This window comes from Ammodytes marinus (assembly GCF_949987685.1).
Source record: "Ammodytes marinus genome assembly, chromosome: 1".
Classification (NCBI taxonomy): domain Eukaryota; kingdom Metazoa; phylum Chordata; class Actinopteri; order Uranoscopiformes; family Ammodytidae; genus Ammodytes; species Ammodytes marinus.
Genome location: NC_137230.1, coordinates 21,801,168 through 21,819,071, shown reverse-complemented (window position 1 = coordinate 21,819,071; position 17,904 = coordinate 21,801,168). Strand labels below are relative to the sequence as shown.

At 40.1% G+C, this 17,904-nt stretch overlaps 1 protein-coding gene across 2 annotated transcripts; it reads left to right on the top strand.

Annotated features, from left to right (window-relative positions):
• Positions 1-1,930: 1,930 nt before the first annotated feature.
• dync1li2 (dynein, cytoplasmic 1, light intermediate chain 2) lies at positions 1,931-17,733 on the top strand. 2 transcript variants are annotated; one of them, XM_080030815.1, is made up of 13 exons: positions 1,931-2,064; positions 2,835-2,908; positions 3,170-3,286; positions 3,411-3,641; positions 9,031-9,194; positions 10,330-10,423; positions 10,559-10,694; positions 10,976-11,087; positions 11,197-11,256; positions 11,947-11,991; positions 12,138-12,255; positions 13,226-13,363; positions 14,260-17,733. In XM_080030815.1, the coding sequence occupies exons 1-13, from the start codon at positions 1,979-1,981 to the stop codon at positions 14,274-14,276; spliced, it is 1,392 nt and encodes a 463-aa protein (XP_079886941.1). In that variant the 5' UTR covers positions 1,931-1,978; the 3' UTR covers positions 14,277-17,733. The 2 variants fall into 2 exon arrangements, with proteins under 2 accessions (XP_079886941.1, XP_079886940.1); XM_080030814.1 differs by having other exon boundaries at positions 14,255-17,733.
• The last annotated feature ends 171 nt before the right edge of the window (positions 17,734-17,904 follow it).

Genomic DNA, 17,904 nt, shown 5'->3' with positions numbered 1-17,904 from the left:
GTTTTTTTTTAAACAATAACTGTGTATCTAAATCCGAATCTGATGAAAATGGGGGCGGGACCTGATAAGCCTTTGGCTTCTTCCGTCACCCTTCGGACAACACAAAGTAAGATGTATGAATATATGAAAGAGAAAATTGTGTATTGTGTGGAATTATCCGAAAGAATAATAAATAAATGAATGAATGAATGAATGAATAAATAAATATATTGGTCATCATAGATAAATAAATGCCAATAAATAAATAAATAAATAGATAAATATCTACCTAAGTCATGCATAAAGTTTGCTACATAATTATGATTTCAGCTACAATACCAATCTTAGTAAAATATCAAATGGCGCATTAAATGGATTTGGTTGTGTTTTCTACCCATCGAATTTCAGCAAAACATGAATAGCTCTCTCTACTGGACACTTATTACACAACAATAGTGTCAATAAAAATTATGAAAATAAAATAATACACAAAAACACAAACTACATGGCTAGCAACAATATTGCTTCATCATGAGCATTCAAAATAGCTTTAACTACACAAAATGTTCAGTGACATGATTTTTTGGACTTACTTTTCAACGTAGATGAGCTGTCCTTTTCCCAAAACAAATTTAAAATTGAGCACAATGACTGTGAAACTCCTCCAATCTTTTTTGAATGTTTTTTTTTACAAATATCAAGGTACGCTACATTACATTTGTGAAATCCTCTTTAATACTGTTTATGGCTTTCTGACAATGATACATCAAATATCCCTAAAGCATTCTGCCCCCACATTATACCAAGAGTGTCAAAAAATAAGTATATGAATTGAGAACTGTGACTTTCACAGGAATATTTAAAAAAACAAACTCCTGTATGGGAAACTCCTCCAATCTTTTTTATTTTTTTATCAACATCCTTTGTATGTATGGATACCTTCATGGTATGTGTTTATTAGACTGCTTGGCAACCATGACACCCTCCCTGTAAAGCCCACTGTCTTGTTTTTCTTACTAGACTATTTTTTAGACTATCCTTGTTCTAAAAAAACTTACACTTGAATTACATTGGCTAACATTGTCAGACTAAGTTGGACCCATCTTGATATAACCAAACAATTCAATAACTAGGGCACATAGGCTAAAAGGTGACATCATAGGCTACATAGGACCTATTGTATTTATTCAGAAAAGCGGCTAAACAGGTTGTGAAACGGCTTATGCATTATAGTGAAGTTAGCCTATCTGACAACCACTGATGATATATAGGCCTAGCATAGAGTAGCCGCTACTCCTATTTAGGCTAATTAAGTTGAGCCGTAGGCTAACTATGAAGACATTTCTCAGACGGAATTCACGTTTAATCTACACACATGATTAGGAAGTGCTAGTATTTTCAAATATATCGTATTAACCCCTGGCATCCCATTCAACCAGTTAGAACATTTCTTAATGGCCAAAGAGCTAGGCTATCTCTTCTTCAGCACTTGAAGCGCCAAATGTGAACTGGTGAGGTTGTCATAGCCAGGCCTTCACAATACAGAAACCCGCTAATGCTATGGGATAATAATTTCAAGCATGACCACTAGGCAATTGTGTGACGGGATATCACACAGTGTTCTCTATCAGCTGGTTGGGTTGAAAAAAAAATGACATCACCTATTGGGATGTTGCCAGTTCGGGCAAGTTCTGATTGTGGGGTTTGAAAAAAAGTTTTACCTGCGCCAAATCGTCCCCTTTCCTGATAGTATTGCTTTATTAATTTTTCTTACAAATTAAACATAACATCCTTATTAAAACATCAAAGACAATCAGAAACGCAACTTTATAGCTATTTTACCGAGCGCTACGTGTGCAGAAAGTGCACCTTGTGGTCCCAGCGCGCTGTAGCAGTCAGTTAATGTAACGCACCCTTGGCTACTTTCTCGGATGAAGGCGGTGCTAGCGGTGCTCCAAGAAGCAGCAGGGCCTTGCCTTTGTGGTTGTGGAAAGAGAAGATGGCTCCCGTTCTGGAGAAACAGCTCCTGGGCGCAGCCGGGGCAGGCGACAACAACAACGAAGAGGAAGAAGGACAAACCCTATGGCAAGTCCTGCTGTTCTTTTTGACAACTTCGTGGCTGTCTTGGCACTTCTTTGAACAGCATTGGTTGTGCTTTGTCACTGCCGGCTGCTCGCATTGAAGACACCGGCCCGGCTAGCACTAACATTAGCACAAACTGAAGCGGGGCGGTCAGTGTGCTAACGTTAGCTAAGTGGGATACCGTTGATTAGCTACGTTGTTGGCAGCCAGTTTTGTTGTACTAATACAAGCCATGTTTGAGTGAAGTTAACATTGAGTAAGACATTCATTCTAACAAAGGCTTTGATAGTTCATGTCAAGACAACACCTTGAAAACGAGCTCCTGTGTGCAGGGATACAACAAGCTAACATTGTCGTTAACAACCATAACCGACTAACTCAAGTATAAAGAAAAATAACAATGGCTGTAGTTAACACTTGGCAAATTGGATCGTGCTTTTTGGGGGGCTTCATGGTGTCATATTTCATGGATCCGGATTCGTAGACACTTACATCCAACGTACCGGTCAGTGGAGATGACTTATCATTTCCTGCTTCTTCTTTTTTTTGTGTTGTGGAAATAACAATGGGCGAAATGAAGCAGTGCAATAATCTTCTCGGTCGTTATAAGTAGAAGTTAAATTATGTAACGTTTTCAACGACTTGTTGCTGTTTTCTATTGCAGCTTGTGTTTTGAGCGAGGGAGCTGTCAGTGTGCCACTTGGTTGTCAATCTAGCAACTACACGCCATCTGTTTTTCTCAATGTGTCTCTTGTCTGAATATTTCTGTATAGGTCCTCTATACTGAGTGAAGTTTCAACGAGATCGAATTCAAAGTTGCCATCCGGAAAAAATATCCTGGTATTTGGTGAGTATTTGCTGAAGTCACATGTGTGAAACTTTATGCTTCTGAAGCCTGTTTTTTATGGTGGTGGAGGGGAACAAATCACCGCTATCGACCAGAAAGATGTGTGTGAGACACTGTAGCATCCAGGCATGAGTACATGAACGTGGCCATTGCACTTGAGCTGGAAACATTGTAAAGTCTAAACCATGTTGTTGGATAGGCATCGAACAAAAATACAGCTGCTACTATTAATAGGGAAACATGCAATAAAATATTTTCCAGGTGAGGATGGATCAGGAAAAACAACACTCATGGCCAAACTACAAGGTGCCGATCACAACAAGAAAGGGAGGGGACTGGAGTATCTGTACATAAACGTCCATGATGAAGACAGAGATGGTGAGTGTTATACCTGCTGTCACCTTTCTGTGGTTGTGTGTGTTACAGCAGTAAGACCTTTACAAAATAACAGTAGTTTAAAGCAATAATTGTGTTGCTCTTATTTTTGTTTGTCCTTTTGCAGACCTTACTCGCTGTAATGCATGGATCCTGGATGGAGACGTATACCACAAAGGCCTACTTAAGTTTGCTGTTTCAGCTCAGTCACTACCTGACTGTCTGGCTGTGTTTGTTGCGGACATGTCGCGGCCTTGGACCATTATGGAGTCGCTGCAGAAGTGGGCCAGTGTCCTACGTGACCACGTGGACAAGCTCAAGATCCCACCTGAGACCAGGAGAGAAATGGAGCAGAAGAGTAAGTCATTTTTGACGTCTTTGTCTACAGATATGTGATTTACATTGTGGTTGATATATCGAAAATGAAACGTCCAGTTTAGTACATCCTAAGCAGTGTGCGTACTAAGAATAAAGAAAACGCTTTTTATTTTTAAAATTAAGCTCAAGACAATGTACCACCTTTATGTATGTACTATCTCAGATTAGTACTGTCTGATACTACCACCAAATTAGAACATGGAAAAGCATTCAATGTATAATGGAAATTACCATAATACAATGACATAAGAAGATGGAGTGGTCACTGTGTGAGTTAAAATGAGCAGTGACTATTTAAATACTATAAAGTCTGAGCTATAAATTTAAATATGATACATTTCGTTGAATGTATCTTGGGAGAGCGAAAAAAAGGGAACAGCACTAAGAAAATGTGCCTGAAGCATCTTAGCTTGGAAGCCATGGGAGTCTTCCATAATCATAGTCGGAGACGCCTTGCTGACTGGCTGCTCGGGGGAGAGAGAGAGAGAGAGAGAGAGAGAGTTTTGCTGCGTCGCATAGAAGGCAAGCACTGTATAACATTACACTGTGTCATGGATGTTTCTAGGTCATCATCAGAGAGGCCCGTGATCCTCAGCTGTGTGTTCTGGCTAGAGGCAGGTTCCTCAGATCAATGGCTTTCATGCACTCATATGCTGTTTTCCTGTTAATTTTAGAACGGCTCATCTCTCGCCCTATGAACAGTTCTTTTCTGTTTTGAAGAATGCTTTTAAAGGTTGCGAGTTTGCTCAGCCTGAAGGGCTTCAGAGAATGTTCTTGTCTACCTCCCAACGTTTACTTGCTGATGTTGCATGCTTTTACATTTCTGAAGATGTTTAAATTCAATGATTGTAGATTCACCTGATAAAGAGTTCCAACATGTTTTACTATTCTATAACATGCTGCTAATACAGTGACAAGTGGCAACAAGCCTAATCTGTTTGGAAACGTGTGAAAAAGAAAAGGGAAGCTGGTAGCCAAGTTCATATCTAACGCTTTAGTTGGGTGTAATGGCTTTTAATTGATTATACATTACCTTCTATTCAGTAGATCTAGGCTTGAACATTCATCACAGTTCATTTGCAATCATAGTGTTTTTCTGTACTATAGAAGTACTTTCATTCTTAAGTAAATATTATACTATAATAGTTCTTTCAATCAGTTTCTTTCATATTTCTCCAAGGTCCTTCCTACTCTTTGACCAGATATTTTGACCCCACCCTCTCTGACAAGCTCAGTTTAGCTGAGGCATGTCATCTCGATAAAGCATCTTCCAGCATGCAGGGTTCGACATAACGTATAGCCCGATGGCCCGGGGCCATTAAAATCATATGCAGGGCAAGTTGATTGGCCAGTCACTGTCCCGCCCGGGCCAGTGACTGGCCAATCACAGTTCAGTATCTTTTTGTAGACTACATCATGGTTCATTGAAATGCGCGTTCAGAGTCGTAATGAAAGCAGTGTTTATTTAAGACTCAATATAATAAACCTAATATAAAATATATTTTTTAATGAAAGGCCAGTGGACAACCGATGCGTGGGCGTTTTGACAGGCGGAGCAACAAGCGGTTGCACTCTCGCTCCGTTGGCAGAGCTGCCTACCGTCCGCCTGCGAGTCGACAAATCAATCGACTTACTCTGCCCCCTTTCTTTCTTCCCACAGCAGAGGTTGAGGTGCAGAAAATGATAACTGCGCTTTTCCTTTATCTGCCGCCGTAATGTTACAGTATTTGCATCCAAGCCCCAATGGTAATACAAATGAGAGGCGTTATTTAAACGCTGTGAATGCGTCTCCGGTGATTGTGTCGGTTGTAGACAGAAACGAACGGAGGGACTCCGCTCACTGTACAGTTCCTATAGTCGCACAGTTTGGCACTGTGTTTTCAGGCTCGAGACATTCAATCAGATCGCGGAAGTCTTTCCCATTGAAATCGCTAACGGGGAGAATATCCCCGGTTATTATTTTAGCCACAAACCACAGTTCATCTGCGCGGCGGCTCACTCGCTGGCGAGATCACACGGTGAAACGCTGCTGTGATCGGACGAAGGCATTGTGTGTTTCTAAGGTGATTTAACGTCATAGTCTTAGACGAGCGTTTAACTTATGCTGCATATTTTGCACTGCATTGTTTTTTATCAATAGTTTGAAAAAATGGTCCCACACCGGACTCTTATATGTGAAGCTGACACTTCATGGAGAAGTGACACTGCTGCAGCGCGCTCACGACCAGACGTGAACTCACATACACGGTGAAATCTCCCATTAAAAAAACGGCATAACCCACTGATTTTCTGATTTCTATTCTATTTTTAAAGTCAACTTGAGCGCAAGTGGAAAACCGGTCATTCGGTCGACACATTCACATCCCTAATGCATATAGAGAAAGTAATAAAAACAGCCTACCAGACCACAAAGAATGATCAGACCTTCATCTCTTATTTTTTTTTTTATGTTTGAACATGACTTCTGCAGGTGAACTATTCATTAAACTGCCCAAATTCAAGAATAAAAACAACCTTCAAACTACTGGACTTTAAAATACTGGCCGACTCTTTCAACATACTTTCAGTTGTAGGCTTCTAATTCAATATGTTTGCCTGGTTTTATATTATGTGTATGAGCAATATCAACATTTCATATAATTAACTAAAAGAAAAATAACCAAATCTAAAGGGAATATCTATACTGTTACAGTATAGATATTCCCTTTAGATCTGGTTATCTTTCTTTATTTTTCTAATACAGGTATTATAATTATTGACACTAAATTATGAAGAAAAAAAAAGTGTGTGCAGGGCCAGTGAAAATATACAAGGGGCCAGTAAAACTCGGATCCACTGGCCCGGCGGGCCAGTAGGCAAAAAAAGTTATGTTGAACCCTGGCATGTCAGGTTATGATGTCAGTAGCAGATTGGTGAGACCTAGTCAGATTACAGGTTTGTGGATATGAGTTCATGTTATGAAAGAGAGGCTGACAGACAATATGAGTTCATGCAATGAGAGAGAGGCTGAGAGACAGACGGACTGGAAGTGTGAGAGCCTAGGCTTTTGTCCAGGGAGTCTTGCAGGCGTCTTGCATCATGGTTCCTTCCGCTCCAACAGCAGCATCAGGGAAAGGAAAGGGGCGTTAACCAAGAGTGTCTGAATACAGTCAGTGGGCCGGACCTTCTGACTACTGTGGTTCTGGATCTGCATATTGCTGTCTGGACCACTCGTTCTGAAAAGGGACAATTCTTTACTTAGTAACTTCCGTGCTAGTGATAAGACCGGTGTTTTCTTTACACTCTTAGTGTGTTTTTCAGTGCAATTTAAACCAGACAGCTGTAAATGTGTTAGCCATGAGCCAGCACAATTAAATAGTTACCAGTTATGATACTCCTACACCAGTCACACTGCATGTGCTTATTGGACATGTTAGTGGAATAGGAGAGACACACACACACTGTGAGCTTCTTAATTTTTTACATCATTTGTTTTTAAAGAGATAAGTATATCTAATAATAATCTCTGATTTATAGCAAGATTTTTTTTATTTTGTGATTTAAATTATTTTTTGATACAATACAGGTTCACTACTGTACACTTAACAATCCTCAATAAGGTGTGCCAATGTATTATGACCTCACCTTGTGGAACAGATAGGTCTGAGAAGGGCAAAGTCCATCTCTCTGTGTCGCTTTCACTTTGTATTTGAAATGGATGCTCCACTCAAAATCTCTCCCTTAGACATCAAATACCAACCCCCAGTAATATTGAATTCACACAGATTGATGCTTACATCAGGGTAAAAACTAATTGCTAAAAGGCCAATAAAAACTACTCAAATCATTCATTTTATTATTATCGTTCTCTCCCCTGCCTAAGACTATAGTAGTCTTTTTGCTATAGTAGCTTCTCCTAGTGTAGGATATTTTCTTATGACTTTTACATTTGGAGACATTCTTAAAACATATTTAGTATTTACAGTATTGAAAAATATAACCAGTAAGGTAGTTTGGTTTTGATCAATTGATGTGGTTGTTTGGCTGTTTTCCTTCAAGAAAACTCATAGTGGTGTGCCATATTAAGGCCCAGCAGATGCCTTGTTTAGCTCTGCACTGACGAGGATTAGATACAATTCCGATTTATTTTAGCATCAGTTCAAATCAAGTTCAGATGTGTCCGCTGTATTTACACTTTAGTAGTGCGGGTGGAGGGGTTCATGAATGTTCCTTATAGATGGTGTAAAATCAGCATGTTGAATTCCTCTCCTTAAACCCTAATATACATGTTCCAACCTATTTAGGAATATGCGCGCTGGATTTGTGTAATCCTGTATCCAAGAAGGGTCTCCCTTTTTAGATTGCTTGTAACACCAGTTCTCGCCCCATACACCAAATCCCCATGTTTGAAAGTAATGGCGGCTCAAACTTACGAGTCATCTGGCTTTTTGGGCCGTTCCCAACTGCATTCCCGAAGCTCCTGAGGAAGTAGGCCAAAGCTTCCTGCATATAACCCCCCAACCCACACACACACTCCCCCCCCACCACCACCACCACAGCTTTGTAAATGTCTTAAGAGCTGGGGCAGGACAACAGGAAAGTGAAGGGTGTAATTTATGTATTTTCTTCTACTTTTCTTCCAAGGCCTGTTTTGTAACAGTGGAAATTAATGGTGTACACATTTACTCCCAATGTTACAGAACAATACAAGACCTTTTAACAGTCATGACTTGTATGTGCATTTAAGGTACAACTTTTCTTTACCAGCCATTGGGCAGAGGTTGGCATACTTTAACCTAATATGTTAGTTTTGTGTATCCCAAGAACCTATGATCTGACCTCGGGGGCAAACGTTGGAGCACAATAATTTAAACTGCACTATACAATCCGGTTTATAGTTCTGCATCTTCAGAGTGTAGCAGTTGGTATGAGTGGTTTGTTAGCTTAACCAAATGTAGCAAAGATTATGTGCACATAAAATAACTTCTCTACTGTATAAAGACCACAACATGTTTGATTGGGTCAGCTCACTCTTTTGTTGGAATAGTTCAATACAGACCATTTCTTTTATATTAATTTGGGGGGCAAGTTGACTCGCTGCATTAGCAATGCTTGCTAAAATTTGCATTTGTACCTATAAGTGGATGATATATCCTTTTTTAATATATAGATAAGAAAACAAGATGCAAAAACCCTTGTACATGGTGTGATTTTTAAGAGAAGAGTGTGAGACTAAACGTGAACATTAACAGACGAGAAAGGGTGGGGCAGACGACAATAACTCGGCTAACCTTCATTTATATTGAGCTCATTTGGAGCTGTGTGTTTTGCTAATGGTCTGAATTCTGATTTATTCTGAATCTTTGTATTCCCTTGTGTCTTTCCACTAGTGGTGAAAGCTTTCCAGGAGTACGCAGAACCGGAGGAAGCCTCCCCGTCCTCCCCACAGAGAAGGGCCCCCACAGCAGGGGATGACGAGGGCGTTGTGCTGCCACTTGGGGACAACACGCTCACACACAACTTGGGCATTCCAGTGCTAATAGTTTGCACAAAGGTGAATAACCCCTACAGCCCAGAGAGTCTCATCTGTGAATAACCCCTACAGCCCAGAGAGTCTCATCTGTGCAATCCATACACTCTCTATAGAGACATGTAATGTTTTGACGTAACTATGAAAGGTACTTGTACCTGTCAACATCTAATACGATACTTCATCATGGCTATGCATAACAGCAATATTGCCCCATTCGCTGCAGAGGAGAAAAACTTGCACTTATACAAATAGATCACTGTTGTTTTTAGGGTATGTATCCCTGCGTTCCGAATCGCATACTTTCTACTATTTAGTATGGTAGAAAAAAGATTTAGGATGTCCCGATTCTTGTGGCCAGATTTAGGATGGTTAGAAAGACCAGGATGTCTGCTACATCCGGCCAAGATTTTAAGTGTTGAAAACAGCATCCTATTTGGGTGATTCTGACCCATAATCCAGTGCGAACCTGAAGTGACGTCACTTCACTTGACATCAATGGAGCCTCCATATGAAAACAAACAGGGATGCGACGGATATAAAAGCAAGAGGCAAGATCAAGGCACATGTTATGATGAAATAAAAGTATGTCCCAATTGTAGCATACTGCATCCTAACTTCATTTTATCGTCAGATGTAGTATACAGAATAGAAAAAATAAAGAGTATACGATTCGGAATGCAGGGAAAGTCTTGGAATGGATTCAACTCCTATTCTAATAAGCACAGAGACCACCTTAAAGACCACCTTCACTGCTGCTTTCCTCTGATCGGTTTTATTTAGAGTCTTGTCAGTTCCCGTATATAAGCTGCCTTTTATACTTGCTTGTTAAACCTTCCGGCCACGACATGTGCTTGGAAACCCACTGTAGCTATCAGCAGAGCTTCACATGCTTGCAATGACTTTGAACATAGTGAATGTAGCTTTTATGTTTCTGGTGCCTTAGAAAAAAATACAGCTCGGAAAAACAATTCTGTGATCAAGAGCACTATTTTCTATGGATGGAGGAATAGACAGACACACAGACAGACAATACCTGTCATTGTAGAATGGGCTGACGATGCAGAGAGCAGTGTAACTTTGTTCATATCTTGTTCAGTGCTTTCCATTTTATTGTCTGAATAATCCAAATCTGTATCTCAATCCTGTATTCCTCCAGTGTGATGCAGTCAGCGTACTAGAGAAGGAGCACGACTACAGAGAGGAACACTTCGATTTCATCCAGTCGCACATCAGGCAATTCTGCTTACAATGTATCCTTTGAGTCTTTGTAATTCCATCGCGATGTTACATAAACAAACTGGACTATTCAAAAGGAAGTGGGCCAAATCCATCTATCATCTATGTCATGTTACCTAAACAATTGTTGCCTTAACTGAATGTAACAGATGGAGCTGGCCTGATCTATACTTCAGTCAAAGAGGAGAAGAACCTGGATCTGCTTTACAAATATATAGTACACAAGATGTATGACTTCCAGTTCACCTCGTCTGCCTTAGTGGTGGAAAAAGATGCAGTGTTCATGTAAGTGAAGCCAGTGCCAGATGCCCCAATTCATTATTGCACTGTATTTGTTTTTGTTACTATAGTTTTTCACTGTTCTCTCAAATACTACCGATATACTGACATCATTGGAACTTTTAGGTTGTATTGTTGCTAAATAGTGCACTGCAATGAAATACCCCCCCAGTAATTCCAATTTTCTTCCCCCAAAGGAAATACTCAATACTATGGTTTAATTCTGCTCAACTGACTTGATATATCATCGCCCCCACTGTAATGGAGACTTCTTACCTTTCTTTCAGTCCATCTGGATGGGATAACGAGAAGAAGATTGGGATTTTGCATGAAAACTTGACATCAGTCCGACCCGCGGATCCATTTGAAGATTTTGTGACGAAGCCTCCAGTACGAAAGGTGTGGCAATGCAAGATACTGACAGAATGTAAATGAAAGGTTGACACGAAATCCCCAAAGTATCAATCATTTCATAACCACATGCTTTCTCCTTTGCTCTTCTTCCCAGCTGGTTCATGACAAAGAGATTAACGCAGAGGATGAGCAGGTTTTCCTGATGAAGCAACAGGTGTGTGTCCATCTTTCTTGCAATTCTCTGGGATTATGGTGAATGGCAGTCAAATCAAAATAATCCACTGTTCAAACTGGATAACATTAGATGGAGTGTTATTGGTAGCATAAGCGAATCAAGATTTAAGGAGGACATATTTTTTTTTCTTCAATGATGTCCAAAGTCAAATGTGGCTAAATTGTAGTAAACTGCCAGACTCAAGGACAAGTTCACTGTTAGATTTAAGTGGTGGTCCTGTACAAACCTTTTTCTATTATTAAACAACTCTCTATACTGTACTCGTTTGCTGGTACACATCTGAAACTTCCACATACTGTGTAACACTGCCTTCACTTCCTATTTTGTGGACAAATAAATCAGGAAGGCAGTCAGTTAGAGAAGTGTTTTGTGTTCCCATATCTGCACTGACTGCCCTTCTGTTTATGGACAGCTTAATCAAGACAGGAATCGGCGTGTTCTCTAATCTTGCATACACTGTGCAGGTTTTCAAAATAAGTTAAATTATGTCGGCCTATGTTTTGAGGTTCATTTTCAAGACGATTCATAATGGGTCTACCATGGCTGTTTGCTGAAGTATTTTTGGCCAACCACTTTTTAATTTGAGGGTGCATACAAACCTATTGTAGAAATCATTAAGCATGTCTGAATTAAGCCTTTGTTTCTTTGTAACTTTTCCCCCCTCTACAGTCAATGTTAGCAAAGCAGCCAGCCACGCCAACAAGAGGAGCAACAGTAAGTGAATTAACATCACTCAAATGTGAAATCTTACAACTAGATGTCTTTATTCTGTTTTCTTTGAATGTGTTGTTGGTTTGTATAGCCCAGCTAAACCGTTGCTTTGTTGACTCATGTTCTTGCTTTGTTTTCTTGTGCTGCAGGAGTCTCCAGGACGGACAGCCTCAGGGTCTCCACGGCCTGCGGGTCGCGCTGGCCAACCCACCTCCACCAGCAGCTCACCAATGGCTGCTGTCAAAAAGCCTGACCCCAACATGAAAGGTACTCTCGATTGTCCATTTTCTAATACAGGATTATCCAAAATGCCTTCAAGTTCTCCCCAGTTTGATTGGTTGTCCCAGGTTCCCCTTTAACCGTACACACTTATTGTTGTCCTAACCATCCATCTTCGATCTTCTGGTTGGAATGTGAACAATCTTTTTCAAACTCAGAGAACATTTTCTCACGATCCGCTACCTGTCAGTAGTACTGTGTGTGCGCAGAAAATAATCCAGTGTTAAAGCTGGGGTATATGATTTGGGAGAAAATAGCAGTTGGGATAGAGATTCGAATCCAAATACCTCAACCTTAACTTGTGTTCTCATTGGTCCCTCCCTGACACGCTATACACCAACAACGTTGGTGACAAAGTGAATGGACGGTCCCAACAGCCAATAAGAATGGAGAATCGGAGCATCGCTCTGATTGGTCAAAGTGTACATGAGCGGTGGCAATTTTTTGGGGCCGGCACACTGAGGCAGGGGAGAGCAAAATGATGAGTAGATATTCTCAGACCACTTCACCTACATATAGCTGAATGGCTTATGACATTTTTGCCAAATATTACAGTGAAAAAGTTACCCACCCTAGCTTTAATACACAGCCTAGGCTATGTAAACAGGCAACGGTGGGCCCCTTTTGTTTACATACCAGGTTACAGAGCCAAAACTGTGTATTGGAACCAGATTATTATTTCTTCCTCGCATATACAGTACGAACAGGTAGCGGATCATGAGGAGATGATTATGGGGATTATAAACAACAAGCATTCTCCAGAATTGCTGACTCCACTTCAAACTATATAAAGTTAAAATGTCGGCCTTTTTAAAGGATTTCTTTTTTGGGTGTCATATGCTTGACAGATTGTGATTTAAAACTTATGTTTGTAATTTTGTTGTTTTTTGGGAATTTTCACAAGTAGAGGACGTTTCATTTGCACAGAAGTCATTTAGGCTTGTTATTTCTCCTGCAGCCGGGGCAGCCAATGAGGGAGTGCTGGCGAACTTCTTCAACAGTCTGTTGAGTAAAAAGACTGGATCCCCAGGGAGCCCAGGGAGCCCAGGATCTGGAGCAGTTGGAGCTGGAGTGCAAGGTTCAGCCAAGAAAACAGGTACAGCCTCTTGCTCCTTTGCTCTGACCCCTAATCCATTTTAATGTTTCGTTACAGGTCAGCAGTTTCATCAAATCAGTCCTTAAGCTTTATTGTTGACTGGCATCGTGTGCATTATGATCCTCTCAGAGAGCACAGACCGCATGCACACACGTCGAAACATGACACAGACCTTTAGTTGTTAGAGGCTGTGAAACCTTTTAGATGTCTGGAGTTTTATCGATACAGCCTGAGAGAGAAAGAATGATAAAACAGCAGAAAAGAAAATGTGTGCCCTTTTTAAATGAACTTCTGACCACTGGGGAGACGTGTGACAGGCCTGTATAAACCAAACCTCCTATCATAAGTGACCCCATCAAACTAATGTCACTCACTCCACGTCATATCCCACTGCTCTCTTGCTTGACTAATCTATTTTTTTTTTATTACATTTTATTATACCTGAGGAAACTCTGCTGTTTTGCATGGCAACAGTTCTTATTTTCAGCTTAAGCACATGACTTTGTTCTATATTTAATAATATAACAAAGTCAGAAACTGTTTGTGAAATGGCTGAATGTACCCAGTAAAACATTCAGGGAAACATGGCATAACTGTTTGTGTAAGACCACAGACATTTACTCTTGCTTCCAGCACTCCACAGTGTTAACATGTATGTGAGACCCAGTTGAAAGAATAATGTTTGAGTACATGTTCCCGTTTGTCCGATGATTAGTTTTGCATGTGTGTGAACTGTGGCAGCGAGGCCGTCGATCTCCAGCATGGGACCGCAAAGCCATCCAATCCTCCATCCATCTGCTTGCTGGCCATAAAGAAAACTCTATAATGTATGCATACAAGCAGAAGCTACAGGAGATTACTCTTGGACTTTGTCTCCTGTCTTTTCCTAAGGGCAGAAGCCGGGTTTGACTGACGTCCAGGCAGAGTTGGACAGGATGACTCGCAAACAAGACTCCACGGTTTCAGCTAACGACACACCACCGCCGGCAGAGAACGAAGCGTGAAGGCAACAAAAACAGCTGCATCGTCCACTGCATTAATACTCTGGAGAGATAAAAACATACATGTACATGTGAGCATAAACAAAACAAAAAAGACCAAATTCCAAATGTCTATCAGTCAGCGCACACAGTGGTCTCACCAACATAGGGTTTCAGATGGTATATCGGATGTTTTTGGTGCTGTGGTCAGATGGGAAGAGAGATGGAGGTGTTGATGAGATGATTAATGCTAAAGGCTTTGGCTTTATTTTTACCCTCTCCTACTGTAAATGTTATTTTGTGAGGGATGTCAGTTTGTGGAAATGTGTGCGCACTCCCTGGCAAGCCTGCCTGATGTGCTGGACTGCAGGCCCACCCTCCCCCTCCCCATAGTTTCTGGGATAAAGCCCCCTCTCCTCATGGGTTTAAAGAGTGGAAAGATTACTGGTCTTGTGGCCTCTGGTTCAGCTTATTTCATGTAAGGAATTTGGTTGCGATTGGGAAGGTATTTAAACTTTAAATATATTCAATGAGAAATTCGAATACTTGCAAACATATGTAGTGTACAAAATGTCAGATATGATACTGATTTATTTATACAAAGTTCCTCCTTTTTATTTTATTGCACACCATTTATCGGTTTAAAGAAATAATTAATCCGTGTCACATAACATGTTAAAATGCCACTGACGTCATGACACTAATATGACCAGTCCAGATAGCTGATAGCATATCATCATTTGCCCTAGTCATCTCGAAGGAATCTGTAAATATAAGTATGAAAAAAAAAATCTATTTGGGTTAACTTTGATCTTGTATAAAAATGCAAATCTGTCCGAATTCTGAAAACAGTTTCTTCGTCTAAATGGAACTGGTTGGGATTTGACAGGCTTAGAGGTTGCAACAGAATGGCTTCTTTAGCTACATGTGTGTATATTTGGGGAGGGGTTTGGGCAGCATCTTTCCTACTATAACTCCTAAGTGCCTCGCACAGTTAGCTGTTTGTATCATAGTAGAGGTGCTTGTCTACAGAAGAGGAAATGCACTGTAGCACCATCTTTAAAGGTTTTTGTCCATTTTCTTGTCATCCAAATTATTTATTTCCTTTTACATTTTTGACAATGTACAACAAGCCTGTGGTCTCTGTTATTTTCAAAATAAGATTTTTGTGGCCTATAGTTTGTAGTGTTCAACAGAGCAATAGATTGGATGCCTTTCGTACAAACTGTAAAGGCTGCAGGATATTAAGAAGAAACTGCATGGTGGAACTTTTGGGTCCCCCAGACGAACACTTACTGTGGTTCAACCACTAGTTTGCAGCCAAAAGACACACAAGGATTTGCTGTGATTTGAACAAAATGAAATATTGTGTTTGACAGCACTGTCCTCTTTTTTTCTGATTTCCTAGGTTTTATTCCCACTTTACTTTTGGTTAAAACATTCCCAGTTTCTACATGAAGTAGCTGTAGAAACATCCCTGTAGGAAACCTGTCTTTCCAGTCAAGTGTTTTTGTTTGGTCTCTTCCAGTGCCCATTTTAAAGTGACAGCCTTTGCCTTCAATGTACAGCTTTGTCCCACCGGGCACCTTGCCTTCACAGGAATGCTCCTCATTAATGTGTGTGTCCTTAAGGGGTTGCTTGATTTGTCTTATGTTATTTCTCTCTTTTTAATTATATAAATGCCATTATACTGTACCATATCAAATAGTCTGTAATAGTATTTATGGTTCCATCACACCATAATCTGATCAAAATGAATTAAGTGTACATTATCATTCTAAAAACAGTATGCAAGGCCCTACTTAATCCTATGGATACTGTACATCCGTAGCTTTCACATAATTAATAAGTGTGACGAGAGCAGCTATTTGCTATTTAATTAATAGCAAGCAAAATGAAAACTGGAGTGAATTGGAAAATGGAACCAAAGATGTGTATTAGTCAGTGTTTTCTGCTTTGTTGTCGGTAATCATCCATAAGATTAACCAGAGGCCATTTTTGTCCCATTCTTGCATGGAGCCCCTGCATTCCAAACTTCAGACTTGCCAATCATCTCTTGTTTTTAATAACACCTTATTAACAATGGTGGAAATGCCTTAGTCCACTCAACCATATTTGGGGTTTCAGGAGTCAAAGGAAATAAAAACATAATTGTCTACAGTAGATTATGGTAAATTCTCTAAATTGGTCTATAAATACAAAATGAGTTAAGAATAGTTTATTTAAAATTTGCTTTGTAAGGGAATAACCACAAAACCGTATTGGTGTACAGTCTAATTTATGCATGATTTGATTTGTTGTTAAAATTACGCTACACAGCTATTCTGGATTAACCTTTTTCATATTGAAGCTCTTATTGTTTTTCTTTGACTGGGTGGCATATGCATCTGAGGGTCTGTTGCCGAAGTGAAATGAAGCACAATTTTAGAACAGCCAGGAGCAATACCGCCCCATATAAGCACTTTTCCTTGGACACTTGTATCAATCCCCTTTTGGTACAGTTAAGGATACAGGATGCATCGTTTCCTTTTTGCCTTGCCTTTTTAGAACATTTAGTGATGAACCTAGAAGTTAACCTAAACAGTTACACTTCATTATTTATCTGCACTTGCTGCTTAAGTAATGGAAGGTGCCACTGGTGGTTAACTATGGAGTAAACACTTTCTGCTGGGGATATTTTTACATTTAATATCAATCATCTACAGATCATTGTCATTACACCTTTTGTTAGGGATGTTTTCAGAGACATCTTGAAGAAGATAAACAGATAACTGTCTGTTCATTTTCAGGTGTGTCCTTTTTGCCCAGAAAACGTCCCCCTGTTTGTGTTTACATCCTACTTTGTCATGTTTCATTTTTGTTTTATTGACAATGGTTTTGCCCATAGATTTCGTAATGTCACCCTCACCTGATTGGCCAAGCTAATATTTTTACTCACATGGCCACCAAACACATTTGGCATTGAGCTGAGTGGAATGAAGTGCTCTCATGCTGCTTGGTTTCAGAGTTGCACTTGCTCTTTGTAAAGTTTTGGATGTTTCTCCCTATAGATTGAATAATGAGCCTGTGTTGTAACTTTTCTACTACTCGTCAGTTGGGGCAACTGCCTCTTCACATCCTAACTGAATTGCCTTCGACCACTATTGACAGTCCTGCATCTATGTTAGACTATGAGCTTCTGCTTCCGGTCCTTTTTGTATTCAGGATATCAAGACATTGTAAGCACACATGGCTGGCTGCATTTTTGTGTCCTGAATTAATTCAGAAGTTTGATTGTATGACTTTAACACAATTCTGTAACCTCTAAGCGGCCAAGTGGATTCTAGCTTCTTACGCCGACAACGATAAGGAAAATGTTTATCACACCCCTGGCTTCAATAAAACCAAGAATCCAAACTTTGGTTGACTCTCAGATTTGTACGTCGACTTATGTGCTGTTTGATTTTAATTACACCCCTCCCCCCCAAACAAGCAAATTACTTAATAATTGTTTAATTAAAAGTACAGATGTATGTATTTGTTTACCAATCCACTAACACATGCAGTCTGTTTATTTGCTGT